Below are 26,691 nucleotides of genomic sequence, written 5' to 3'. Positions count from 1 at the left end.
AGTCCCCAAAACACCCTCCCCAAAACAGTCCCCAAAACACCCTCCCCAAAACAGTCCCCAAAACACCCTCCCCAAAACAAGAGCCCCCTCCCCCCCCCCCCGAACAATCTCCCTGAAACAACCCCCCCACAAGGAACAGCTCCGCAACAGCCCACCCCTACCCTCACCCCCAGGAAAAGGCTCCCAAATCTTCCTCCCCAGAACAGCTCCCCAGGAACAAGCCACAAAACGCTTTCCCTGAAACAGCCCTGAAAACTCTCCTGCAAACAGCCCCCCCGCCAAGGCACAGCCCCTCGAAACACCCTTCCTGAAACAGCCTGCCCGAGGAACAACCCAGAAACACCCTCCCCAAAACAGCCACCCCTGATCACCCTCCTCAATACAGCCCCCTTCCCCCAGGAACGGCCCCAAACCAAGCCCCAAAACACCCTTCCCGAAATAGTTCCCCCAGGAACAGTCCCGAAACAAGCCCCAAAACACCCTTCCCGAAATAGCTCCCCCAGGAACAGTCCCGAAACAAGCCCCAAAACAGCCGCGGAGGTTACCGTGAGTTTTTATTAAATTTTGCTTCCCTGCCCCGCGGCGCGGGGCTCGGCAGCACCGTAAGGCGGTCGGTTAATAAGGCAACTCGTGCTTCCACAAACACGGCATCGGGACAGTCCCGTCCTCCCGGCTCCAGCCGTCCCGGCGGAGGGGGCTCGCTCCCACACAGGCGCCGGAGGAGTCGGGGTCACCCAGGGAAAGTCATCGGTTCCTCCGCCGCGGGCACCGCCGGCATCATTCGGGAAGTTTCTCACCCCGGTGCAGCCCGACAGTCCAAGGTGGCACCGGGAGGACGCTGCCACCAGCCGCGCTTCATCCCCCCCCCGGTACCGTGGCAGACGTCAACCCGGCCGTTAGGACTAGAAACACTCGGTTTCTCCCTCTTTAGTACAAAAGCTTGGGAAATCCTACGACGACGTGGGCTACGATTGTTTTATTGCCGTATTCTCAATAGAAAATTAATTTTTTTTTTTCTGGTGGTTTGTTTTTTTTTTTTTTTTTTAGAAAACAGGTTATTCCACTGCAGATCCAGAGGAGAATCAAAGTCGCCTGACAGCCAGGGAGCAACCCCCGGCTGCCTGAGTGATTTAAGACACAGGTAGCACCCGTCACACCTTATTTAAGCCCTGCTAGTCCCCCGCCGGGAGCCTTTAGGCTTTGTAGCTCAGCTCAGCGTTCATCTTCGTGTACATCTCATAAATGGCATCCAGGATCGGGGTGACCCTGGAGAGAAACTGATGGATCTTCTCGATGCTTTCCTCCTCTTTGACTTCTTTCCCCTTCTCTAACGCCTTCAGCAAATCCGATTTGTACGGGAGAGCGTAGACCGAGCCCTAGAAAACAGTGGGAAGAAGCTGGAAGGATCCCACAAACCCAAAGTCCTTCCCAATCCCACATGCAGGACGCTGGTTTGGGTTGTTCCCGGGCACCTCCGAGCGTCCGGAGACCCTGCGGCGTCCCCATTTGGGGACGCCGCAGGGTCTCCGGACACTCGGAGGCGCTCGGGAACAGCCTTGAGGATGGTGGCTGGACCCCTGGAAAAGCAGGGATGCGCAGAGAGAATCCCCTGGAAATACTGCTCCAAATAGATCATCAGCATCCCATGTTTCCAAGCCCTTAATTCCCTTAAAGCCCATCAATTTTTGGGGCAACTGGGCTTAAAGAAAGGCTGCTTTTTCTCCGGGGAGATTACGAAGGCTCACCATGAAGAGCTTCTGCAGCATCCAGCCGTGGTATTTCTTCAGGGCGATCTCGTAAGCCTTCATGGCGTTCACACGGATGAGGTTCGGATGTTCCTCGTCCCGCTCGCCATCGGAGATGCTCTGCAGCAACACCAGCATGAACTTCAGGCCCCTGCGAGAAGAGCGGAGATGTCCGGGTGGGGAAGGGGATGCTGATTCCCAACCTCCAGCAAAGCACCCCCTGAGCCTGGGCGCATCCAGGGTCCTCCAAAACCTCCCAGCTCCGGCAGCACAACCCCTCGCAGGGCTGATTCCTGCCCCTGTGCCTTCCTGCTCATGTACCCCACGTTGCTCCGGCCAGATCCAGCCTGAAGGGACTCCAGCCGGTGTTCGATGGGGTCCCCATGTGCCGGGACACAGCCCGGAGCAGCCCCCGACGCCGTGAATCACCTTTTCAACCACATCAGCGCCAGCGTCGCGCCCGTCTTGGGCCAGGCCGAGCCGTGCATCTCCTTCTCCGCCTCCAGGATGTTCTGCAGCGTTTTGAACTTGGCGGGGTTGGAGTCGTAAACCGCCCGGATTTTCTGAGAGAGCAGAGAAAGGAGGTGGCGGGGGTGGTGGTGGTGGGAATTGGTTCCCGGGAGCTGCCGGGAAGAGGGGCTGCGGGCTGGTGCTCACGGCCACGGGGCGGGGAAACGCGGTGCCCGCAGCGAGCGCCACCGCTGCCAAACGGCGCTTTCATCAAGGAGCCCCATTAATAAAACACGCGCGACCCAGACGAGCCGCCGCTGAGCCCGAAAGCTCCCCATGGGAAGAAAAGCCCTTTTAAGCACCTCCGGGTCTTGCCTCTCCAATCCCACGGCATCTCTGCCAAGGGGTTCAACCCCTTACCACCCCCCCCACGCCCCTTCCTACCTTGATATTTCCAGTCAGGTCTGCTTTGACCGGCGAGTAGACGATGGGAGTCCCCAGGCAATCTGTGGAAACACGGAGGGAGGACGATTAGTCATTAGGGGACACAGGAGACACCGCCAAGTCCCAAGTTGTAGCCCAAGAGGTTTCACCTTAACCACCGCCAGCAAAGGGCTCTTGAGGCTTCACACACGGCCGTGGGGAGCGGTTGCCGGCCCTCCGGGTCACCTCGGCCCCTCCAGCGACCCTCCGACACCCCCCCATCCTCCCGGCTCTGGGACACGGCCCCGATGTGACAGTCTGGAACAGCAGGACAGGCACAGGACGCTCTCTGCCTGTCCCCAAGTGTCCTGCCCGGCCGAGCGCCGCCACCGAGCTGTCACACAATAGCCGACATTGTGGAGGGCAGCGGAGGGCGCAGGCCGTGGTGGCACAAGGGCGGCCATGCCCACAAACACCCACGGCCCCGGCTTGGGGCGAGCGGTCACGGGTGGGATCCACGGGCTGGGCCCCGAGCAATGCCTCCGGCCGGGGCGTACCGGGGGGAAGGCGGCCGGGCCCCGCTGAGGCGTCGGCGGCTCCCCAGGGACGGCGGGACGTTTCCCAATGGGGCTGCCCGGCAGGTTTGACAGGACCGTGATGCAACCCCGGCCCCGCCAAGCTGCTTCCCCGGCGGGCATCAGGCACCGGGGACGAGGAGCAGTCGGGCCCGGCGGTGAGCACCGACCGGGGCGGGGGGGGGGGGAAGACCCAGAACCGGGGGAGCCCCAGGAGCGAGCACCCAGAACCAGAGGAGGCTACGGGGACCGGAGAGGGGGGACCGGGGAGGGACTACGGGGACCGGGGAGGGGCTACCGGGACCGGCATGGCCCGAGGGCCCTCTACCCGCAGCCGGCCACGGCTAGACGCAGCGGCGAGGCCGGTACCGGGCCGGGCCCTACCGCAACTCCCGCCCCCGCAGACGACCGGCCCGGGCTCACCGAAGAAAGGCGGCAGGTGCGCTACGGCCTCCAGGAAGGGCAGCGTCTCGACCTGCTTGTCGGCCGGCAGCGGCTTGAACTCGTGCTCCAGCAGCAGCGCCATGGCCCGGCCCGGCCCGCTCCGCACCGGCCCCGCAGCGGCACCGGCACCGGCTCCGCCGCCCGACCCGGCAGCGCGCTGCCACCGCGCCCCGCCCCCGCCGCCCCCCACCAATGGCGACGCACCGCCCACCCGCCCGCCAGCCAATCGGAGCGCGGGAGGCGGGAGGAGGGGCGGGGCTGCGCTCCCCTCAGAGACCCCTCAGGCCCGGTGGCCCCTCACCCCGGTAGCCCGGGGCCTGGCCGCAGTCGCCCGCTCGGCCCCGGTTCGTCCCCCCGTTGCGGCCCCGGAGGCGGTGCGGCTCGGTCAGGGCCGCTCGGGCGCCTGCAGGCCGTGCCCCGGGGGAGGAGAAACCGGAGCGTCCCCCGCCGCGGCCGCCGACCCCCCCCCCCCCCCGCCTCCCCGTCCCGGTGTTCCTGCCCGGTCGCTGTGAATTATTTAGAGGAGATAAATTTTTCACAGGGAGCAGATGGTTGGGTTAGCGCGGCCCTCGCCGCCTGCCCTGGACAAACAGACCCGCCTGAGGCGGGAGGGGGTTAATTTCACTTTTAATTTAAACACCAGCGTAAAGGGGCTGGGAAACCGACCCCAACCCCCGGGAAGAGCGAACGGGGGGGGGGGGGCGGAGGGAGGCTCGGCCACCGCCGGCAGCGTGAGGAGGGGGATTTTACACCCCCTCAAACCGGGTGTTTTTACCGGCTGTTCTGGAAAAACAGGTCGGCGGAGGCGAGACCGGCGCCGGGCGGCCGCCCCTTCCCTCCCTTCCCGCGAAGCGCGGCGCGGGTTGGCTTGTCCCTCGGCGGCCCCCGTAGCGGGCGGGCGCGTTGCCATGGCGGCGGGCGGCGGCCGTTGGCGGCGGGCGATGGCGCTGCGCTGGGCGGCTCGGGGTCGGGCCCCGGAGCGCTGGGCCGCCGAGCGGCGGCGGGAGCTGGAGGCGCGCAACCGGCAGCAGTGGGAGCAGGCCAGCCGGTCCTTCGCCCAGGCCGCCATTTGTTGCTCCAGGCAGGCGCGGTGGAGCCAACCCCGAAGCGTCCCGCCCAGGTACGGGCCGGGGACCGGGAGGGGAGGCCGCGCTGGGCACCGGGGGGGCCGGCGGGCACTCCCCGTGACAGGCTGGGTGTGAGGGAGTAATGTGCCCTTGTGGCCAAGGAGGCCAGTGGTCTCCTGGTGTGCATTAAAAAGAGCGTGGCCAGCAGGCCGAGGGAGGTCATCCTCCCCCTCTGCTCTGCCCTGGTGAGGCCCCATCTGGAGCACTGGGTCCAGCTGTGGGCCCCCCAGTCCAAGAAGGATAGGGAACTGCTGGAGAGGGTACAGCAGAGGCTAAGAGGATGATGAGGGACTGGAGCATCTCTCTGATGAGGAAAGGCTGAGACCTGGGGCTGTTCAGTCTGGAGAAGAGAAGGCTGAGAAGGGACCTCATCAATGTTGAGCAATATCTGAAGGGCTGGTGGCAAGAGGATGGGGCCAGACTCTTCTCAGTGGTGCCCAGTGACAGGACAAGGGGCAACGGGCACAAACTTGAACATAAGAAGTTCCATCTAAACATGAGGAAAAACTTCTTTACTTTGAGGGTGGCAGAGCCCTGGAACAGGCTGCCCAGAGAGGGTGTGGAGTCTCCTTCTCTGGAGACATTCATACCCCACCTGAATGTGTTCCTGTCCAACCTGCTCTGGGTGGACCTGCTGTGGCAGAGGGGTTGGAGGAGATGATCTCCAGAGGTCCCTTCCAACCCCTGCCATTCTGCGTGGCAGCCCAGCGGCGGTGCGGCGGGAGGCGGAGGAGGCAGCGGCGCGGCTGGAGCAGCGGCGGGAGCGGCTGCGGCGGCTGCTCGGCGAGGAGCGGGAAGCGCTGGCGGCAGAGCTGCGGGAGCTGCAGTGGGGCGGCAGGACGGAGCTTGCCGGGATGCGGCAGCGGAGCGAGGAGCTGCGAACCGGCCGGGAGGAGCGGAGGAGGAAGGTGAGGGGAGCAATGGGGACCCCCGTGACCCCCTGTGTTGGGTTCTCACAGCCGCGCGTGGTGCCAGGAGAGGCCTCACAGCCCGGGGTTCGTTCCTCATCTCTGTCGATGAAGGAGCGGTTGAACAACCCTTCCCAGTGACAGGACTGGCAAGGCTACTCCCTTGCTTTAGATGTGTGAATCGCACCTGCTGGGAGATGGATATTTAATATCTTCATCAATGATGTAGACAGCGGGATGGAGCACACCCTCAACAGGTCTGCAATGACACCAAGCTGTGTGGCACAGTCGACATGCTGGAGGGAAGGGATGCCATCCAGAGGGACCTGGACAGGCCTGAGAGGTGGGCCTGTGTGAACCTCATGAGGTTCAACAAGGCCAAGTGCAAGGTCCTGTGCCCGGGCAGGGACAATCCCCAGTATCGATACAGGCTGGGGCATGAAGGGGTTGAGAGCAGCCCTGAGCAGAGGGACTTGTGGGGGTGTTGGTTGATGAGAAGCTCAACATGAGCTGGCAAGGTGTGCTGCCAGCCCAGAAAGCCAACCGTACCCTGGGCTGCGTCCCCAGCAGCGTGGCCAGCAGGGAAAGGGGGGGATTCTGCCCCTCTGCTCTGGGGAGACCCCACCTGGAGTACTGTGTCCAGCTCTGGGGCCACCAACATCAGAAGGACATAGACCTCTTGAAGCAGGTCCAGAGGAGGCCACGGCAATGATCCAAGAGCTGGAGCCCCTCTGCTGTGAGGACAGGCTGAGGGAGTTGGCGATGTTCAGCCTGGAGAAGAGAAGGCTCCAGGGAGAGCTTAGAGCCCCTTCCAGTCCCTAAAGGGAGCTTGTAAGAAAGATGGGGACAGACTTTTTAGCAGGGCCTGCTGCAATAGGACAAGGGGTAATGGCTTTAACTAAAAGAGGGAAGATTCAGACTAGATATAAGGAAGAAATTTTTCACTCTTGAGGGTGGTGAGACCCTGGCCCAGGTTGCCCAGAGCAGCTGTGGCTGCCCCATCCCTGGAAACATCCCAGGTCAGGTTGGATGGGGGTCTGAGCGATCTGAGATGTCCCTGCTTATTGCAGGGGGGTTGGACTAGATGGCCTTTAAAGGTCCCTTCCTGCCCAAACTATTCTATGATTCTGTAATTCCATGGACAGAAGTGCCCCGTGCCGCATGTTTCAGCACTTGGTTCAGTTAACTAATAGCTGCCTTGGGAGGGTTTGATATCTCAGATTGTTCTGGATTCTGACATAATCCACCTCTCGTGTTTCCAGGTTGCTGAGCAGCTGCTGTATGAGCACTGGAAGAAAAACAATGCGGAGCTCCGGGAGGTGATGTTACTTTCTTTTTAGTTCCTGCTGCCTTGCATTTATTAAACGCAAAAGTCATCATATATCTGCTGTTGTTGTTCACCTCGAATCACAGCAATTGTCCTAAGTTCTGATAAGCAAAAGGCAAAGAAGAAAATCACTTAACTGTGTAAGAAGTCTTCTCATAGCTGGTATTTTTTCAGAAACAGTCGGAAATCTGTTCTGACTCAGAGCAGATTTTCAGTGCCCATGATGTAAATATCTCAGGTGCTTTTTAAAAGCTGTTCCTGCTGTACCCTTGGTACTTCCTTATTCTTTATTCCGTTGACCTGCTGCTCAAGCTGCCACAGCTCTGATTTCAGTGTCACTGTAGTGTTTCCCAGAACTGATGTGTGACATTGACCCTCAGCACGGGACCCTGGTGGGCACCATGGACACCCAGACAAGCCCACCTCTGCAAAGGCAGATCCTGATGGGGCTACAACTGGGACAGACGGTGCTCCAGAGAGTCCAACAAGATCCTGGGAGACAGGAAAGCCTCTGGCACAAATGGCGTCTGTTGTTGTCTACAGGTGGAGTCGGAGCTGCACAGGAAGCACGTGATGGAGGCCTGGGGTGACCAGGTGACGCAAAAAAACAAGGTACGCTGGGGTGGCCCTGGTGTCACCGGTCACTAGGGCAGATTCCTGAAATGCATGAGCCGGTGGAGGTGTGACACTTTGTGCCTTTTGACCCAGGTGGCAGACAGCTTGCCTGCCTGTACAGGCACAGCTCAGATGTGGAAGGAATAGGAATTGGCTGACTGTTTGGTTTTCTCACACTAGTTTTGAACCTTGCTCATTCCCGTAGCAATGGGGAGTTCTGGTGTCTGCAGAAGGACAGGAGCTGCTAACAGGAAGGATGCTTTTAATGAAGAGCCATCATTCCTGCCTAACAAGTAGGAGGCCTTCAAATACAGATTTCAGAGTTAACGAAAACAACGGTCTAGGTTGAAATAGGAAAATCTGAGTGTATTTGTGAGACCACCTGGGCAGGGTCCTGTGAAGGACGTGTATAGACCGATAACCATTTTCAGGCAGCGATGAGCAGATAGTTTGGCTTTGACCTTGTGTTCCTTCCTAGTGTACTTTGTTCCATGATTTCCCAATACATGTCAGCTTGCAGGAGTTTGATTTGTGGATTTTCCTGAGCCAGAGGCTGTTTCTTTGCGTTAGCCTAACCTTAAATGCCATGTTTTCTTTTGGCTTGAAAAGCAAGAAGCAGCTGAACTTGAAGAGAAAAAACGTTATGAAAACAAGTATGAAATTGCGCGAAGGGAAGCGCTGGAAAGAATGAGACAAGAGGAAGAGAAGCGTCGGCTGGAAGAGAAGAAGCGAGCGGAGACATTGCTTCAACAAATGGAAGAACTGAAATTACAGGAGACAGAGGTAATCTTTAGCTTCTCCTCATTTGAGAAGGAAATTCATTGTTTCACATAGAAATACAGCGACACTGGCCTGACCTCTTCTCTCCAGGTTTCCACAAGATTAAACCTGGAACAAAGTTAGCTATGACATAATTTCTATTCATAATGTAGGCCTCTTCCCCTGGACGGTAGCATATTAACTGAATTCTGGTAGCTTTTGTTTGCTCCTCTTGAAATGTGAGCACCCTTTTGTGCTGCGCCAGGTGAGAAAAGGATTTGTAGAAACTTTGAGGTGTGACAGGCTCTGGTCAAAGGCTTTGTCAGCTGGGGCTCCTCACAGTGTCTGTTGTGCCACTGAGACACAAATGAAATTAAAGTGGAATATTTACTGCAATGAGGATTTTGGAGTAAGAGTAAAGGAGTAGAACAGGGTACAAACTCCAGTAGAAAAGCTCTCTGGGACTTCCAGCTCTGACATACTCTTTCTTAGTGGTTGTTTTTTTCTTGTAGGCAACAAAGCTGAAAAAAGAACGGCAGAATTTATTAAAGCAGCAGTGGGAGCTGGAAAACTTGGAAGAAGAAAGGAAACAAATGGAAGAGCAGCGGAAGAAGAGCGAGCTTGGGTACGAGATTTGAGTGTAGCTTGTTTCAGCAGAGCTTGGGTAGAATCTCTCCCTATTTCTGAAATGTGGGGCACGAGGGGATGTTGCAGGTAGCAGTGGTGGGTTGGAAATATTTGGGTTTTGATGGAAGCACATGGACCATCCAATGAGCAAATGCGTTGGTGCCATTACTACTTTTTGTTGATGGTAGCGGCAGCAGGTACCTCTGTTGCCTGTTGTCAGGGATGTACCTTCTATAACAACATAGGGCTTTAGAGTCAGTTTGAATGGTTTCTTCTTTTTTCCTCCTTCAGGCGCTTTTTGAGGCATCAGTGTAATGCCCAGTTAAAGAGACGAGCCCAGCAGATACAAGAGGAGCTGGTAAGAGAAAATACCCCTTGATTTATATCTTATAGATACTGTGTGCTGAAGACACTTGTTCTCTGCGTTTCATTTATGTGTCTGTCTCTGATGCCTATGGATAATTAGTTAGGAAGCCCCTTCCAGCTTGTGGACGGGGCTAGGGCAAAAAGACAACGGGGAAGTCATCAGACTGGGTGTCTTCCTGAGCACAGCCTTGACACTGTGTCACCAATAATGTGCAGAGAGTAGTCCTGCAGACAGGCTCGGAGCTTGTTGGATGGTTGTTAATCTTGTTTTTCTTTTTTTTCCTCAAGGAGATAGACCGGCAAATCTTATTAGCCCTCCTGGAGAAAGAGGATGAGGATCAGCGCCGCCAGTATGCCCGACGAGAAAAAGCAGTCGCAGATGTTGCCTGGATGAAACGTGTCATTGAGGAACAGCTCCAGTTGGAAAAGGAGAGGGAGGCAGAGCTGCAGGTTATGTTCAGGTGAGTCTGCCCACCTCTGAGCATCATCTAAAGGGACTGCACGTGCGGAATAGTCCTGCCTGGGTGGCAGAGCTCCACTCATCTTTGTTACGTGAATATTACAGCACAGGCAGCATCAAAGCCTGCACTTGTTTTTCAGTTACCCCAGCCCAACACCTAGTCCATAATTTGTTACATTAGCTTTGAGAACAAAAAAAGGCAGTAACACGCAGATGGCAAGAATTACCTTATAGTTGCAAGTTCTTTGTAACCAATTTTCAGTGATTCTGCATTACTGACGTGGAGGGGTTTAGTCTAAGTGACCCCAAAACCCGCCTACTGTTTCCTTTTGTGTTTGAGAGCTTGTAGGTAAAAGCTGCCTCGGGTCCCTCATTTAAGTTCACCTTACACTCTCCCCAGTGCAGAGAGCATCTTCACTGGTGATAGGATGGTGCGTCCTACCATCAAAATTTAGTTAAAGGGTTTGTTGCAGAGGGAAGATTTGCAGAATTTTCAGCTTTTCCAGCAATGCCCTTTACTACCCACCCCCCGCGTGAAGTACTGTCCCTGTGAAGAGGCAAAATTCCTCCCAAGGCCCTTCTACACATCCAGGAAGTCCCGCTAGAAGCCAGCATTTCCTTCGGTGTATGTAAGGGGTTTTTAACAGTAGGTAGTAACCTTAGAGATAATTCTTCCCCTCTCTTTTAGTGAAGAAGCTAAAAAAGTGTGGGAGAAGAGGGAAGAAGAATGGGAAAGAGAGAAGGCGGCCAGAGATCGCCTAATGAATGAGGTGATGACCTTTTTTGATGAGGTGTCTTAGTTTTTTGAAGCCATCGTTTCAGCTGTAACCCTCCAACCTCTAGGGGGTTATAGCACCCAGCGCAGAGTTTTTCTGCTTGTCTGATATGTTTCCTGAGAACGGTTTAACCATCTGCGCCAAGTTTTCCCCAGTTCTTGACTTATCCTTTCCCTTCACAAAGGTCCTTGCAGGCAGGCAGCGCCAGATCCAAGAGAAGATGGACTTAAACAGACGAGCCCAAGAAGAGTCCATAAAGTATCGAGAGCAGCTGATTAAAGAACTTGAAGAGGCGAAAGAAATGAGCAAGCGAGAGAAGGAGCGGGAGGAGGAGCTGAAGACAGCCCGCAGGCAGGAGCTGGAGGCGCAGGTACTGCAACGCTTTCCAGACACGCTGAAGGTGGCCGGTCTGTGTCCCATCTCCCTGTAACAGCCCCGTCTTCTCTGTGCCCAGCTGACCGAGCGCCGCTTACAGGAACAGGAGGAGCAGCAGCGCCAGAGGGAGGAGGAAGAAGAGGAGAGATCAGGCCGGCAGCACAGGGAGGAGTTAGTGCGGCAGGAGGCTGAGCGCATGGCTGAGCACGGGTACCGGGACAGGGTAAGTAGCAGCGTTAAAGGGACACATGAGCACATCGAGGAGGGTGACAGCATCACACAAGCAGAATTGTCACCGCCTCTGATCTGCACCTTAATTGCCATAAGCCCCCGCCCTTCCCCTAGTGCTATTTCTGATGGAGGTCTATAGTTCTCTCTTAGAAATTGCTTTTCTTTTGCTGATATTGATGCTTTAGGTCCCAATTTTTAAATAATTTTTGGGGCAGACTTGTTGCTACTGCCTCAAATGTTACTCTAATTATTTTCAGCATTAGCAGCTGCATTAATGCACATCTTGGCTGCTCAGTGTCTTGTCTTCTGCCATGCTTTGCCTAGCTCTAAAATTTAAGCTGAATTTGAGTACCCTCACCTAAACCACGTGCCCAGCAGATCCTACTCTTCATACCAAACTATGAGCTACTCTGCAGAGTAACTCACCTCTGTCATTTATTAGACAGTAGCTACAGCAGTCAGAGAAAGCTGGCAGGAGTCACTGCCTCGAAGTAGCAACTCTTAAACGCTACTGATGCCTTTTCTTGGAGGATATTCTGTACTCTCCAAAGTATCTTCTTTGCAAGTTGAATAGTGCATGTGTGGAAGATTAATTCTAGAACCCATAAAGTAGTTATAATCTCTGTTTTGATGCCGTTAGGTCTACAGTTACCCAAAAGCAGCATGGACCTGAGGATTCCTGTCCTTTGCACCTGAGGAATGAGCACTAAAGGCAGTTGCAGACTACAGAAAGGAAACTTCAAAGAATCAAGGAATTGCTGAAACAACGGTAGCTTTGGAATAGCCTACAATGATGTCAAGACTTGACTCAGACTTCTGAAAATACTTAGCTGTGTCCCAGCTGAACACAAGAGCAAATTTCTACTGGCTTTGAGAATGTGGAGGTGTCAGCATCCTTGGAGGAGTGCACAGCTCCACCTGCTCCGTGTTTGGGAGTTGCAATGTTGTATTTTAGTACATGCTACACTGGGGCAACACAGCAAGTGAACGGGCCCTTTGGATCTAAACCATGAAAGAATCTGTGCATCCCACGGAATAGGAACTATCAACCACTACTTGCTGCCTTTGCTATTTAAGCGTCAGGCTCCCACCTCGGGGAAGCAGGATGGGCAGAGAGGCCCAGCTGGCTTTTAGTAGCTATAAAATCCTAGAATCCTTTAGGTTGAAAAGACCTTTAGACTTAATTCATAACGCATTGCAAATCAGCGAGATAAGTAACCTGCGCTGCAGCAGTAATTCTTAACATGGCCAGTTCCTCTCCAGAAGGTGCTAAAGGCTTCATTAACGTCTTTTTTTTTTTTTTTCTAAATACTTGTTTCATAAATAATGAATAATTGCAACCTGATAAATTGTTTGTTACTTTACACAAGCAAACTGCTGCAACAACAGGAGGGGAGGGGACTTTTAGCTGATTATTGCACTTGATTCCTCGTTATTATTGTTGTTCCACATTATTATTAAGCTGCAACTGCAGCTTAAAAGCATCCACACAGGGCATGTTCAGATCCTGTCCTGGTGCTGGTTGAACACAACGGGCTTTACTCAACCACAGGAATTTTTTCAAGATCTTTTCTTTACAGAACCAGCCATCAAATAACCCCACATAATTTCACAGACTGAAAGGGTTTTAGCATTTTATAGTAATACAGTAAACAAAAGATTAAGTCAAAATATTGTACAGACAGAAAATGACACTGATAAATACAAGTTTTGGAAAAAAGGCCAAAAAAAGTTTTACTTTCCTATGCAGCATTTTGTAAAGAAGGAGCAAGTTTGTTTACAGGGAAGAAAAAAAAAAACCCACCGTTGTTATTTTAGGTATTACAGTGCTGTATGATTCGAGGGCCAATCTACTTACTACTCTTTAGTTCCACCGTTGGGTTTTGAACGGCTCCGCCTGTCTGTGAGAAGAGCTGAGGCAGCACGTCAGCGTGTGCTCAGACCACTTCTGTTTTACTGAGAACGTCAGGAAACTGCCTGTCCTGCGTGACCGTCCCCGTGGTTCTGGAGTGATGACGGACCAGAACAAACCAACCTAGAACAAACATTTGTTTAGAGATGGGGGAACTGACCAGAAATGCTGTTTTAAGTGACAGAACAGGGAATCTAAAATTACAGGTTGGCCGTGTTTTTATAGCTAAATGGTTGATTGTAGGAAATCTGGAACTAGTGGAGCTGCAACAAGGGCTTGCAGTTATCCAGGCGTCTGGTACAGAGGCAAGTTTAAACAATTGATAACTTACACTGTAACTCAGTGCTGCCCTGCTTTGGAAATCAGGTAAGATATGTTAAAGAAAAGCACACAATGGTGTCCTGAGAGATTTAAAAATACCGTCCGCTGCCTTTCAGTGATGCCAATTTAAGGAAAAGTTCCTAGAAGATTATCAACGTATTTAATAGCCAGTAGCGTAACTTTGAAGTAGGTTTTACAAATGTTTTTTGCAGCTGTAATCCCAGCCTGGCTGCATTCCTGTGAGTTTAGGGTCAGTTGTGGAATTCCAAAGTGCAGAAAGGAAATAAAAAACCCCACAATGAGGAACATTAATTTAGCTGGGTTGTCATCTGCTCATTCTCTCCCTCCCTCCAACTCACACTACTTTAAAACCAGAGCTAATTGCAACATACAGAAATCCAACAGCATTATGGCACTCCGTGTTTATATATACATACAAACACAGCAGGATTTGAAAAGGAACCAACCACTGAACTTTAGTTCCTTTGTTCACCTAAATATGGCAGTTTTTCCACCAGAAAGCCTCGAAGAGTTGATGGGTTTGGCAGAGCACATACTGTGGACCTGATGGCGGAACCGCAGATAGTTTCTGTGAAAACTGTCTGAAGGTTCACATCAGCTGCTGCTGTTCCCTAAATTCGCTCTTAACTTAAAGACCGCTTTAAGTGGCTGCCAGCTCCTTGCAAATGACAACACGCTTCCGAACGGGACACAGAGGCAAAAATTAGTAACTTTTCTCACCCCCTATGGAATTTAGATTCCCAAAGAACTCTCATTTTCAAATACACGGACTGACAGGGTTTTGTGAACTGTTATGAATGAAAAAAAACCCCCAAACACATTGACATTTGTCACCCACCTGCCCTCCTAACAGGCAGCCTTGCTTACGTTGCTTACGTTACTCCATGTGTAAAATCTTGAAAGATTTGCATAAAACTTACTAGTTATCAGAAATCTCTTCACATTTGGATATGTTGAGGTACAGAGGTTATATGCTATGGCAGACAGAGCTGCTTGTGCACTGGCACTCTTCTAACTTCCTTTTTTGTTTGTTTTTTTTTTTTTTTTTTTTTTAATTATCACAGAAATTGAATTGCATCTTGAGTTACTGAGCGATGCTGCTGCAAACAAGATGGTGCCTTGAAGATGACAGTAAAATTCTGTAGGAAACTTAAGAATGAATTATTAAATCAGAAACAAAGGATAATATTTTAACCACTAATGCCCTAAAGTAACATCAAACATATATATTAATGGCATAGTGACAACTAAAAGAAATAACTATTAAGTTTCAAATTCCTTCCAAAACAGATAAAGTGACAAAGACCTCGTATAGTTACATGTAATAAGCTCGGATGCCCACAACTACTATTGTTTTAGCAGACTAAAAACATATTATTGCACAACAGTTGATATGGGAAACAGATAATCATTCAGTTTGTACTCCGTTATCGGGACTACAACCTTCTTCCTGCTGGGCAGCAGTTCCGATCCCGGAGCCTTGGGAGCCTTGTTTAGCTACAGGTTGCTCAGGTCAGCAGCATAACAGCACTCCGGGCTGGACGGAGCGGAGGCGAGATTCCGCCCTGCGATACGCGCAGCTGACTCGAACAGGAGGGTTTGTTTTGTTTTTTTTGCAAGCGATATCTGAAAAGCAGAAGGTGGCCCCAAGGAAACATCTAGCAAGAGCTTGATACAACGCCCGGAACGTGATAATGGCTCAACAGCTATTCGCAACATGCTATTATCTGTAACTACACTGGCAACACAGGCACAAAATAAGGCAGTGGGTTAAATTAATCATAAAATCGTTAGAAAACATGCAAAAATAATACTGAGTTTTTCTTTAAAAAAAAAAAGTTTCTTGCCCCTTTAGTTTTTTTTTTCCTCATAAAAATGTGAATAGTTCCACACCTATATTTGAAATCCAACCTTTTAAAAAACAAGACTAAAAAGCCAAGTGTGACTCAGTTGTTGTTCTCTTTGGTTGTGATGGTGACCAGCTGTTTTGCAGCCTTGGCGATGTCGTAGGCGCACTGGATAACCTGCTGCGTGACCAGCTGGATGTCCGTGGTGGGGCACGTCTCCACGGGAAGGGTTTTTTTGCACTCGGATTGGAGTCTGTAGGCACTAGATGTCAGCAGACGCAAAGAAGTCCTTACCAGTTCAGATTTGGGTTTCTGGGAAAGGAAAGGAGAAGTTGAACTAGACAGAACAACAAAACCTTTTCAGGATCGCTTTTAATTAGCCGGTAGTGGTTGATGAGTGTTCTTTAATATGAAACTTCTGCTGCTCGGGCCCTGCTTTCTGTACGGATTTCTCTGCGCTGTAGGAGATGTTATAAGACATCGCTGGAAAGACGTGGGATAGGGGAGGAGGAAACAAACTCCTGGAATTTCTCCTCTCTCATCTCAGAGACATTTCAAGCTGCTGCCAGGCAGCAGGCAGGGAATACCGCTTCATGCCCTCATTTAGGAAGTTACTCAGACAAGTTTTCTAGTGCCCATTTAGTGCTAACCCAGCCCAGCTGACATCAGGGTACAGCACGTACAAGACAATCCGTTCAGGCAGGCACAAAAACATCAGGTTTTCCTTGCAGTTTTACAGAGGTGGGTAAAATTGTATAAAAACTTAACCATGTAGATTTCACTCACTAAGTTTGCTGTGAAGAAACAGTTTGCTTTGGTGGATGGGAAACATCCAAACAGACCTACAAATAAGAAATCCAACACTCAACTGGACATTTGGGGGTGATGAGTCCAGCAAAATTCCCATGTAACCACATGACTCCTCAAGCTAGATGCAAGTAACCTCCTGTTTTGGAGGAACTCCATGCAATTCTTAAGAGTTTTTTAACTAAGAGTAAAATTAAAGGCCTGGATTCACATGTTAGCCCTTCCAATTGACATGCTAAGAAATACAAAGATGCAAGATGTGACAAAACCCATCTAATCATTTCTCCCTGCCTTTGGCTTTTGGTTTTCATTTACCGAAAGGAAATTCACTAATGAGGAATGAGGCCAAAACCATTTTGATGCTGGAAGGTACTTACTTTGGGGAACAAAGCTGCCATCTCCGTTACTGCCACATGTATTCTCTCGGAGCACGGTATATAGCTGCAAAAAGATGCAATGTATTATTCATTATGCAAAGACTCCTTTCCTCTTCAGTTTTACTAATCAGTGGCTAATATTCTAAAAACAGCTGAGTATCAAAAACCCTATATATATTCTAAAAATCTTTGTAGGCCACACTGAAGGCAAGTGAAGTAGCAGGTGCAAGACACGATATGGTGACTCTTGGTGCATTCCCCAGCTCACTGTGGCACGAGTTTGCATGTAACTATGAGACTTCAGAAAAAGCAAGGACTTAGCCAATAGTACAAAATTATTTCTTAAGTTTTCATCATTCTTCGATCAAAGTTTGTTGGAAAGAATAGCTGCCCACACCTATTGTACCAAACATTGTCAAAAAAAGCCTCAATTTGTATGCAATTATGGAAACGTGAGCCGGAGAGGGACTCTTTGTCAGGAAGTGTAGTGACAGGACAAGGGGTAATGGTTTTAAATTTGAAGAGGGGAGATTTAGATGAGATATTAGGAGGAAATTCTTTCCTGTGAGGGTGGTGAGGCACTGGAACAGGTTGCCCAGGGAAGTTGTGGCTGCCCCATCCCTGGAAGTGTTCAAGGCCAGGCTGGATGGGGCTTTGAGCAACCTGCTCTAGTGGAGGTGTCCCTGCCCAGGGCAGGGGGGTTGGAACTCGATGATCTTTAAGGTCCCTTCCAACTCTAACCATTCTGTGAATATTAGCTGCACATTAATTCACATGCTCGCATTTCCTAATTCCCCCCCCCCCCCCCCCGACAATTCAAATGCTAGAATTTGTCTCCAAACTGTACAGAAAATTGTTCAGCTCATCCTGTTTGGTGTTCGCACAAGTGACACATTCTTGTTAGGTGCATGGAAGTCGGGCACAAAGTAAAGCAAGATTCTGCAGTTTGAAAATATTTGAAGAAAATCCAGTGATACAGAGGTGCTTTGGAAAAAAAAGCAGCTTTTTTTTTCCCCCCCTCAGTGCAGCATTGACAATCAAAAGTGGATTAAAGAAACCACTTTGTATGTGGGATCTGAGTAAGTGTAGCTTGTTGTCATTTCGGGGAAATCTCTACCCGTTTGTTTCGAAAGAGCTCTTTCTGCATAAGCCAAGAGCCTGAAAACCAGCCTACTAAAAGAAATGTTCTAAAACTGCTAAGGATCTAAGCCGCTAAAAATATCCAGCAATCTCTGGAGAAAAGTTAAAATCTATTGAAACATCTTTGGGTTTATGTTTCAGAGTTGAATTTTGGCCACCTCTTAAAAATAATTTAACAGTCAAGTGTTGATATTTATATAGGACTGTCTTGTCTATACCTCTGAAACAACGCAATCTGTCTGCACTTCTTTTTCCATGTGTAAGTTACAAAGTAGAAGCCTTAAAAAAACCACTTTGTACCTAAATTACCAAAATACAGTAAAGCCCAAAAAACTGTATTCAAAACACTTGGCAGCAAGAGCTAAAAGTCTGAGCTGTGTAAGCTCTTAACCCATGGGTTCTCAGCTGAACTCTGAGCCATCTCTGTAACAAACACACGCCGCTAGGTCAGCGGCTCGGCTGGAAGCTTCGGTTTGTTGCAGAAATGCAGGCTGAAGACACACCTTGATATTCCAAGGAAGTTTATTTCCATCCTCCTATCAGTTCGTTATCAGTTGAAGCCAGGAAGGCAGCACTAGACACATTATTTCCCCTTTCCTGTTTCACAAATTGGAAGGCTAAACACCAACTGAAAATAGGCACGGCAAAATACGCTCAACTTCCTGTACAGAATTAATACCTTGCTCTTTTGGTAAAGTTTAACTAAAGGTAAATCATCACATGAAGGTAACTTAAGAACACCAAAATGCCTTCTTGGATTAATTTATACACAGTAAATAGACAACGCAGAATTCTCATACAGCAACTAATAGGCACATGCACCTCTAAACTGCCAACTGCTTTCACAGCATGTGAGCTACAGGCTAAATATTCAGTAATTCTGCTGAGTTGGCTAATAAACCAACCACAGATTCCATTAGTCCTCACAGCTTTCACTTCTGACATATACAAAATGAAAATTAGTCTGTTCAAAACAGTTCTTAAAACTATTTACCATCAGCTGCTGTGAAACGCCAGGTTAGTGCGGTCTGTCAAAAGTCTAATTTCAAAAAAACTTGTTTTTAAGCTTCAAAGACTCAGTATAAGTTAGTTAACGTGATTCAGCCTTAAGTAAGAGAATCTCAAAATCACAAAGCAACAGCATTCAAGAAAAAATATTCAGCCGCTGTAGGTTATGGTAGATCATTGCCCTTTCAAGCAAAAAAAAAAAAAACAAACCAACAAAAACACACAACAGAAAACCAGCCCCCTCCCCAGTCATTATTTCTGCAGTCACCTTGCAACACCAAAGGTGCAAAAATAGGTCAACTTGCAAATGCACTGAGAAAGCAGCAACACACTGGGGTCATTTTGGCAATGCAGGAAAATTGCTTTACAAAGGAGTATTTCCACATGTCTCAAATCACGAGTCCTTCCAAATAAACTAAAAGTGGAGAGAAGTTTTCCAAACTCACTGTAATTCCCATTCTGCTATTAGTTAACAATTAATTTGCTCCCTGCAAAGCCACGCTGAACAGCACTGTACCTCATTAAAAAGGCAGTTTGCTGATTAAACCCTTCACTAACAAGGCAGAAAAAACCCTAAGAATTATTTGAATGAAAGACCAAGATTAAGGACATATATTTCGTGATCTGTTCTCTAGGTCTTGGAGGAATGGCTTTATTTTATAGTCTAAACACTCACTGTAAGCTCATGAACTGAGCTGACACATTTGTTGAGTTTATGCGCATTCCGGTAAGACTTCAGGAAGATATTCAAGTAGTGACAGCTTGGAAAAAAAGAATCCATCATTAGCAGTAACTTGTGGTAACCTCTTCCTCCAATCCCGATATTCACCACTGACAATAATACCTGGGGTTAAAACTTCAGAAGTTCTGTTTTAAAGAACATCTCACTTAAATTTCATTTTTATTTTAGGCATTAATAAACAATATTTTGGTCAGGTTGGAAGATACTATATAAACACACTTTTTTTTTTTTTTCATCAATTCAGGATACAAAATGATCTCATTTGACACACCAGCTGTACAAACAGTCAAGGGCCGAAGCTGTCAGGTGTGAATGGTGTGTGTTTGGAATCACGGAACTTCTGTTACTTTGGCAACACCGCACAGAAGCGGCAACCGCATGTTGTGCTGTTGGTGGGGATAATTCATCATTTCGATGGACAGTAAACAGAAGAGAGACAGGAGAATCTCTTGAACTAGAGACAGTTCCGGGCTGTGATTCTGTTCTCCATTAAACCAATACCGAGAGCTTCGACTGAGTGGGTGATATCACAGGTTCGTAACTCTCTGGACGAGGTACCTGCAGGTTCTTTATCACCCGAAGCATTTCATGCATAGCCTTTAACGACCCCTGTGCAGATGGTGTGTGAGGGAAAGAGGCAGCAGAGAGAAACGGAAAGGACACTGTGCCTGGGAGGCAGGGACAGAGGCCAGAGTACCAGGAGGCAGGACCGGGCTGCGGGACGGTCAGAGGCTGCAGGGGAGACCTCTCGGCCCAGGGGACCCGCACGCTGAAGCAGCTGAGACTATGTCTGAGCTTGAGCGTGCTCGCACACTCCAATGGGCTACTCGGACAGTGGAGCACAGGAAAAGAAATGGAAGAAAGCAAGAAGAAAAAAAAAAAAAGGCGTTTCATTAATAGATGATATTCTTGCATCATTTTATTACTCTCCGACTATCTACGCAGCATGTGATTTTTATCTGCAACGTTCCCAGCACTCACTTGGAAGATGTATTATTACACCCCTAAATATCTCATTTTGTTAAGGAAGTGTTTCTCTTCTCCAAGAAGGGAATGATAGAAAAGCTCACTCCGTCTCCACCGTGCCCCAGGCCCTGCAGCTCTCAGCCCACTGGGACAAAGCCAGGGAACAGGAAAACAAAGAACAGCAGCTTCACAGTTCAGTGTTTTGCAAGATTATACTCATTTAAGTACTGGCAAACACCCCATACCAGGCATGGTACAGAAGAGAAAACAAAAAAGAACACAACAGGTTGTCTAAAAATCAATTCAATTTAACAGTGAAAGCAAGCTATGCTGCATTATTTCAATGTTTTAAAAAAATATAGTTCAAATACTGTAAACTGTGATATACATAAACCCCAAACTCATTTCAAGCTTCTCTTACTTGTTGCTTCTCGTGATGAACTGTGAGAAACAAGCAAGAAGGGATTGCAGTGGAAAAGGTTACAGAACCAGGGCAATGAGCTCAGCACAAACACGTTAGAACTCGCCATTCAGCGTGAGAAGGAGAGGCCGTGCGCTGGCCCTTCTAAAAATAGAAAAGTACGGGAAGGAAAAAACCATAGAACAAAAGTGGCCCTATTGTTGTGCGCTTCTCTCAGAAAGACAGGAAGCGAGGGCTTAGCACAAACCGCCAGCCGCTTCTCCCAGGCACGGCCGGGCACAGAATGTGGGGCGGGAGGCAGAAGGTAAGACCCGCAAATTCTGATTTTCTGGAGACCAAAGCTGTTCCAGACCTAAAACGTGTTTGTACCTGGGAAGACATAACTCCTATTTACAGCCTTCTAAAGGAGCTGCGCAGGAGGCACCACCTGATGAAGCAGGCAGGGGCACTATCATTTTTCACTCGCTCACAGCTATTCTGAAAATTAATTGTTCGTTTGGGCCAGAACTTCCCCGAGGGAGCCAAAACTGTGAGCTGATGTGCTGATGAACAGCCTCCCCGCTACCCAGCTACCTCTGTCTCTAAACCCCACAGCTCAAAATTGCTTTTGCTGATACATTATCAGTACTAATATCTCATTAGGGAAGCCAAATTCTCCCTGCCTTCGCAATTTTTTCCTGAAACCAGACTTGGTGTTACTATCACACTTGTGTGGGGTGTCCTTACCTAAGGACACGGACGTCTGAAGATCCAAGAGAAACTAAGACCAAGTTCGCCCTGCGACACTCATTTGATTTTGTATCTAAAACACCACTCACTGCAGCAGGACTTCCCAAGCACTTTGCTCCCAGCACTCCCATCCCTGTGCCAGTTGTGGGCAGGCAACGCCGCAGCCAGAACCCACTCATGGGGGCTGCGCTGGCTTTTGGGACAGGAGTGTGTGTTGCCACCGCCTGCACTGGTCACTCATCCCCACTCGCCCCCTGACACTAGTTTCAGTACACCAGGAAACACCAGAGACGTACACATTTTGTAGGTGTGAAATCAGCACCTCCAGCACTAACACGGGTGGTGGTGGTTGTAATTCCGCAAACACCTGAAGAATTTTCTTCGTTTTCTCACGAGCTCTGGAACTTTTCCAGCACTCACTCCTTACCTGTCATGCTTGTTCTCTTGCGCTGCTCGCAGCAGCTCCTGAATATTCTTTGTGATCTGCTCGGTTTTCCGAATCACGTCTTCTGTGCTGGGCAAACTGGAGCTGGGAGCCGTGTCGGTGTCTTCAGGGATGGATCCTTCCCCCTGCCAAATGACGCTCCTCTGCCGGCCCTTCCTGCCTGACCTGCAGAGGAACAAAGCAGAGGTCGGCCCGCTGGGACAGAACTGGCTGCTCACACAACTCCTTGGCCTCTGACAGCACGGAGCTGTGCCATCAGCTTTGCATCACCGTGGCGTCAGCTCTGTGTCACCATGGCATCAGTTCTGCGTCGTGGCACCTACCCCGTCTCCTCCAGCTCCAGAGGGGCGGTGGGATTATCGTAGTCGCTCTCGGACACGCTGCTCTGCTTCTCCAGCTTTGAGGCCTGCAACGAACACACATTTATTTCAGTGCCGTGCAGGAAAGAAGGGTCCTGAGCTGTGCCAGCGCCATGTCCTGCCTACGTGGGCTTGCTCTTTAGCACAACAGCTCCTGCACCAGCCTCTACCCTGGAGCCCGGCGTGTCCCCTGCCAGGCTCCTGCCGCCACCGAGACCCTGGCATGGCACAGCCCCACCAGACCCGCAGCAAGACCTCTGCCCTGGTACCCAGCAGGGCTGCAGGGAGGGACAGACGGCCACAGCACAGCGTCCTTCCCCCGCCACCGAAACTGCCACGCAGGGGAGCAGAGGCCAAACGGAGAGGGCAGGACCACCAGGGAGAAGGATGCCAGACCCAGAGAGCGAGGCCCATGGCAGACTCAAGGCCAGACACAGCGGAAACCAAACCAAGCAAGGGAGGCTGGAACGCGAATTGAGGCCCAGCACAAGGTGGGAGGTCAAACCAAGCATGGAAGGCAGAGCAGGAGGCTGGACTGAGTGTGGGAGGCTCATGATAGTAGAGGCCAAATCAAGATGGGGGTCCGACCACACATCAGAGGCTGATCCAGGCATAGGAAACCCACTGCAGAGTGGGAGACCTAAACAAAGGTTGAGGACTGTTACAATGGGAAAGCCAAAATAAAGACTGGAGACTGAAATGATGGTGGGAGGATCCGTTGAGGAGTAGAGGCCAAACTGCAGGTGGAAGACCAAAGAGCATGTAGGAAGCCAAACTGATGAGAATTGGAGCCCACTGCAGATTGGAAGCTGAAACGGGGGTGGGAGGCCCACTGCAGAATGGAGGCCAAAACATAGTGGAAGCTGAAACGGAGAGCGAGTGGAGGCACATTGCAGACTGGTGACCAAAACAAGGTTGGGAGACCAAATAAATGAGAGTTGTGGCCCGGAGCATGAGGATGAAACGAGGGCAGGAGGCCTAACCATCAAAAGCAGAGGGCCACTGAAGAATAGGTGTCAAAAGAAGGGTGGGTAGGCCAATTCCAAAGTGAAGGCCAAATTGAGGGCAGGAGACATACGAAACCTAACCTGGTTTTGTAACCTTATCTACAACAAGGAAATGAAGGCCAGAGCAAGCACTGGAGTCACAGAAAGAAGTGGAGGCCGGACCAAGTGTTGTAGGGACACACAAAGTGGAGGCCAGATCAAGTGTGGGAGGCCCACTGCAAAGCAGGAGGCTGATCCAACCGGGATTCTGAACCCAGAGTAAAGGATGAATGAAGTGGGATACCAAAATGAGCTTAGAGGCCAAACCAATAGTGAATGCCCACAGCTGAGTGGGAGTCCGAACTTGGAGTAGGAGGGTGAACTGAACTTGTGCCTCTGACCTCAGAATGGAGGTAGGACCACAGAGTAGGAGGCCAAACCCAGATTGGGAGGCACACAAAGAAAGTGAGGTCAAACCTAGAGCGGGAGGACCATGGCAGAGGGAAGGCCAAAGATAAGAGCTGGAGGCTGAACCAAATGAGGGAGGCCAGACCAAGCGCGGAGACCCATTGCAGAGCAAAGGTCAGATCGAGTATGAAAAGGCCCAGCTGCAGAGTGCTGCTCCAGAGAGCGGAGGCCATAAACAGAGTCAGAGGCTCAGTATTTTCCCACTCTCCCCTTCCTGTGGCATTCCCTGGGGAGATACACAGTGACTGTGTCCACACTGCGAACCAGAGTGCTGCCCATTCCCTGCCTCTGAGCACACGGGCTTCCTCCCAGGTGCGATGGCAGAACACTCACCACCTCCTACTCCCATACAGACCAGTTCTGCACCTCCCAGTCCATGGGCAAAGATGATGCTCAGTTTTTTTCCCTAAACTCCTTTTCAACTTGGGCTGCTGACACAAATAAGCGTACTTGTACCACGACAGCTTGAGCACCCTCCCGCAGATCCTATCATGCAGCCCCCTCTGTCAGCACAGAGCGCTAGGCTCCCTTCTCTAACCTGGTTTAGCCTTCTTGGATAGTTTCTGCCCAGGCAGTGCAACATCCTGGAGGTTTATGCTATGAATACTCACTGTCAGGCCAATCTCTGCAGTTCACATGGATTTGCAGTCTGACACCCCCAAAGCACACTCCCATTCTCAGCCAGAGCCCAGGATCACCACGCATCCGCCTACTCCAGGCTTAAAAATTACAAAGCTCATCAGAAGTGCCTACTACAGCGATACATCAGTGTCACTGTACATCCAGATCGGCTCTGGCATCAGCTCCCGCCTTCGTCACAGACGCTGCTCACGTGATAGGGTCCTTCGCAATCTCCATTGGTAACCTTGGAGCTTTACGGGAACTCTGAAGTCACAATGAGGGAATCTCAAGTGTTCGACTCTAAGGGACACCTTCAATTTGCATCCCTGATCCATACATAAGGAAATATCACTTCTACCTCAAGGACAGACCAAAAACGTGACTAGAAATTGGTTTTCATTGATTAAGCTCCAGTACGTTTCTTAAGCACTCATCTGATGTTAAAACCAACAACTCTTAGCTCCCTTCCCTTGAGATATTCAAGGTGAAGCTCGACAAGGCCCTGGGCAACCTTTAGTTGGAGGTGTCCCTGCTGACTGTGGGGAGGTCGGACTAGATGACCTTTGGAGGTCCCTTCCAGCCTGGACCAATCTATGAACCTATGAAGCACCTTGAATATGAACACTTCCCGCCCATTTTGAAGTCACTCTGCACAGAAGGAAAAAACAAGCATTTTTTGAATGCTCACCTCTCAGGATAGCTTGTAAAGATCAATTGTAAAAGTGACACATTTTGAAGATATGAAACTATTACGCATAGGGTCTGACCTTTCCCCTCTCCCAGACATATAGAGGAGAACAATATGATTAGTGGCAAAGCTCTACACTATGGTCAGAAATACAGATGACAGCAATTAATTACAAGAATAGGATATTATGGAAATAGTGTAAAATAAAACCAAACAAAACCTCTGCAAGTTTCTAGTACTACACAGTACTGACACCAGCTCCAGCCAAACCTAGATTTGCATTTGACCAAGCAGGATATTCCCTTTTAAGTTGTATCATCCAGCCCTACTTACAAATCTAATATTTTCCTCGACTGACATGTCCAAACACTATACAGTAAAAATAAAATGGGGACATAAGAATTTAAAAAGAAGGTTCTTTATCCTGGCAGAAAGAGGCCAGAGTATGACCATTCAACATCTAAACCCGAAAACTTGTTTTTTGAAAAATTTAGTATTATATAGTAAAATTTGATTAGAGACTCTGCAATGCTTGCCCAAGAAACAGAGTGAGATGGTACCGATTTCATTACATTAACCACACAGAAAAGGCAGAGCAAGAAGAGAGCTTTTTGTGGAAAGATCTTTCCACAATCAATTAAGTCTTACACAGAAATACAAATACTTCTCTCTCAAGTTTACTCTTGGAAAGTCTTGTTTTAACACAGAAATAAGCAAAGCCTAAATCTTGAACACATGATACAACAAAATGGGTATAAGCTACTCATTATCTTCTAAGAAATGTGACATAAACATCTAAAAAACCAGCCCAAAAGACCTCGTATTGATATTTGCTTCAAAGTTAAAGAGGTTTAGTCAGAGTGAGACCTCAAAATGTAATCAACTCATTCTGCTGAGGCAGGGTACTTTCTGCAAGCAGTGCAAGCTGGTAGCTCAGGCTGGTCCAACAGCAGCGTAAAAGCTGTGGGTCGTTCATCTTCAGCATTCATTAGTCTGTGACACATTAAGATGGACCTGCTCAGGGTCCATGACTTCAATCACGGCCCCTTCACAGCCAAAAATGAATGTTATTCCACAGCTGCAAATGTCCTGTGCTTTTCCCTTCTTTGGAAGATGTAACTTGCAATTAGTTCAAGGATCCCAAATAAAACCTAGTCTAAAAAGAAGTTGTCAGGGACAGACTAGTGTGTCAAACAGTTTGCCTTACTAAATGTGTCCTCGTGCAAGGTGGCATTTTATGCTCCCTTCTAGCAAATGAATGAGTAAAACTAGATTTAAGTGTCCCACTACAAAAAGAGAACAGTGTTTAAAAAATTATTAAGAAGCTAGACAAGGCTTCTTCAAATAGCTAATAGCTCACATATGAGGCCACAGCAAAGCCAGTGTCTTTGGAATAACATAAGCTTATAAAATGTATTTAATGTTTCTTTGTAACGCTGCAATTTTTTCCCTAGTCAGTACTGTAGCTAACAAAAACTGTAAGAACAGAGTTTTGTAGATCCTGATGGAACACTAAGCTTCCTTTATACACTCTCAGTGTCTTTAATCTTGCCCTTAAAGGAGTCCTGCTAAAAACAATTCCCATGCCCGTTCAGTCTTTCCTCTACGATGGTCAGCAGAAAGCA

General features: G+C 49.5%; 3 protein-coding genes across 8 annotated transcripts in view; 1 reads left to right on the top strand and 2 right to left on the bottom strand.

Annotated features, from left to right (window-relative positions):
• Positions 1-538: 538 nt before the first annotated feature.
• Positions 539-3,806, bottom strand: GLTP (glycolipid transfer protein). Its single transcript, XM_074159719.1, has 5 exons — positions 3,617-3,806; positions 2,640-2,701; positions 2,175-2,308; positions 1,746-1,896; positions 539-1,376 (listed from the first exon to the last, which is right to left on the bottom strand). Exons 1-5 carry the CDS (start codon positions 3,717-3,719, stop codon positions 1,194-1,196), a joined length of 633 nt encoding a protein of 210 aa, XP_074015820.1. The 5' UTR covers positions 3,720-3,806; the 3' UTR covers positions 539-1,193.
• Positions 3,807-4,545: 739 nt separating this feature from the next.
• Positions 4,546-12,552, top strand: TCHP (trichoplein keratin filament binding). Its single transcript, XM_074159637.1, has 12 exons — positions 4,546-4,757; positions 5,468-5,672; positions 6,935-6,991; positions 7,543-7,611; positions 8,224-8,397; positions 8,886-8,998; positions 9,292-9,358; positions 9,655-9,827; positions 10,515-10,596; positions 10,787-10,972; positions 11,057-11,200; positions 11,849-12,552. Exons 1-12 carry the CDS (start codon positions 4,546-4,548, stop codon positions 11,879-11,881), a joined length of 1,515 nt encoding a protein of 504 aa, XP_074015738.1. The 3' UTR covers positions 11,882-12,552.
• A 274-nt stretch (positions 12,553-12,826) lies between these two features.
• Positions 12,827-26,691, bottom strand: part of GIT2 (GIT ArfGAP 2) — a 33,980-nt gene continuing 20,115 nt past the window's right edge. For 4 of the 6 annotated variants that reach the window (XM_074159507.1, XM_074159505.1, XM_074159509.1 and 1 more), the window contains 4 exons: positions 22,268-22,350; positions 21,927-22,109; positions 16,494-16,557; positions 12,833-15,621 (listed from right to left, as the gene is read on the bottom strand). In XM_074159507.1, coding sequence (XP_074015608.1) covers positions 15,409-15,621; positions 16,494-16,557; positions 21,927-22,109; positions 22,268-22,350 — 543 coding nt within the window. In that variant the 3' untranslated portion in view covers positions 12,833-15,408. Of the gene's footprint in view, positions 15,622-16,493; positions 16,558-21,926; positions 22,110-22,267; positions 22,351-26,691 lie in introns of all 6 variants that reach the window. The other 2 variants (XM_074159504.1, XM_074159506.1) reach the window with 1 other exon arrangement.

This window comes from Numenius arquata, chromosome 16 (assembly GCF_964106895.1).
Source record: "Numenius arquata chromosome 16, bNumArq3.hap1.1, whole genome shotgun sequence".
Taxonomy (NCBI): Eukaryota; Metazoa; Chordata; class Aves; order Charadriiformes; family Scolopacidae; genus Numenius; species Numenius arquata.
The sequence above is the reverse complement of the archived record's forward strand: the minus strand, read 5'-3'. Positions and strand labels throughout refer to the sequence as shown.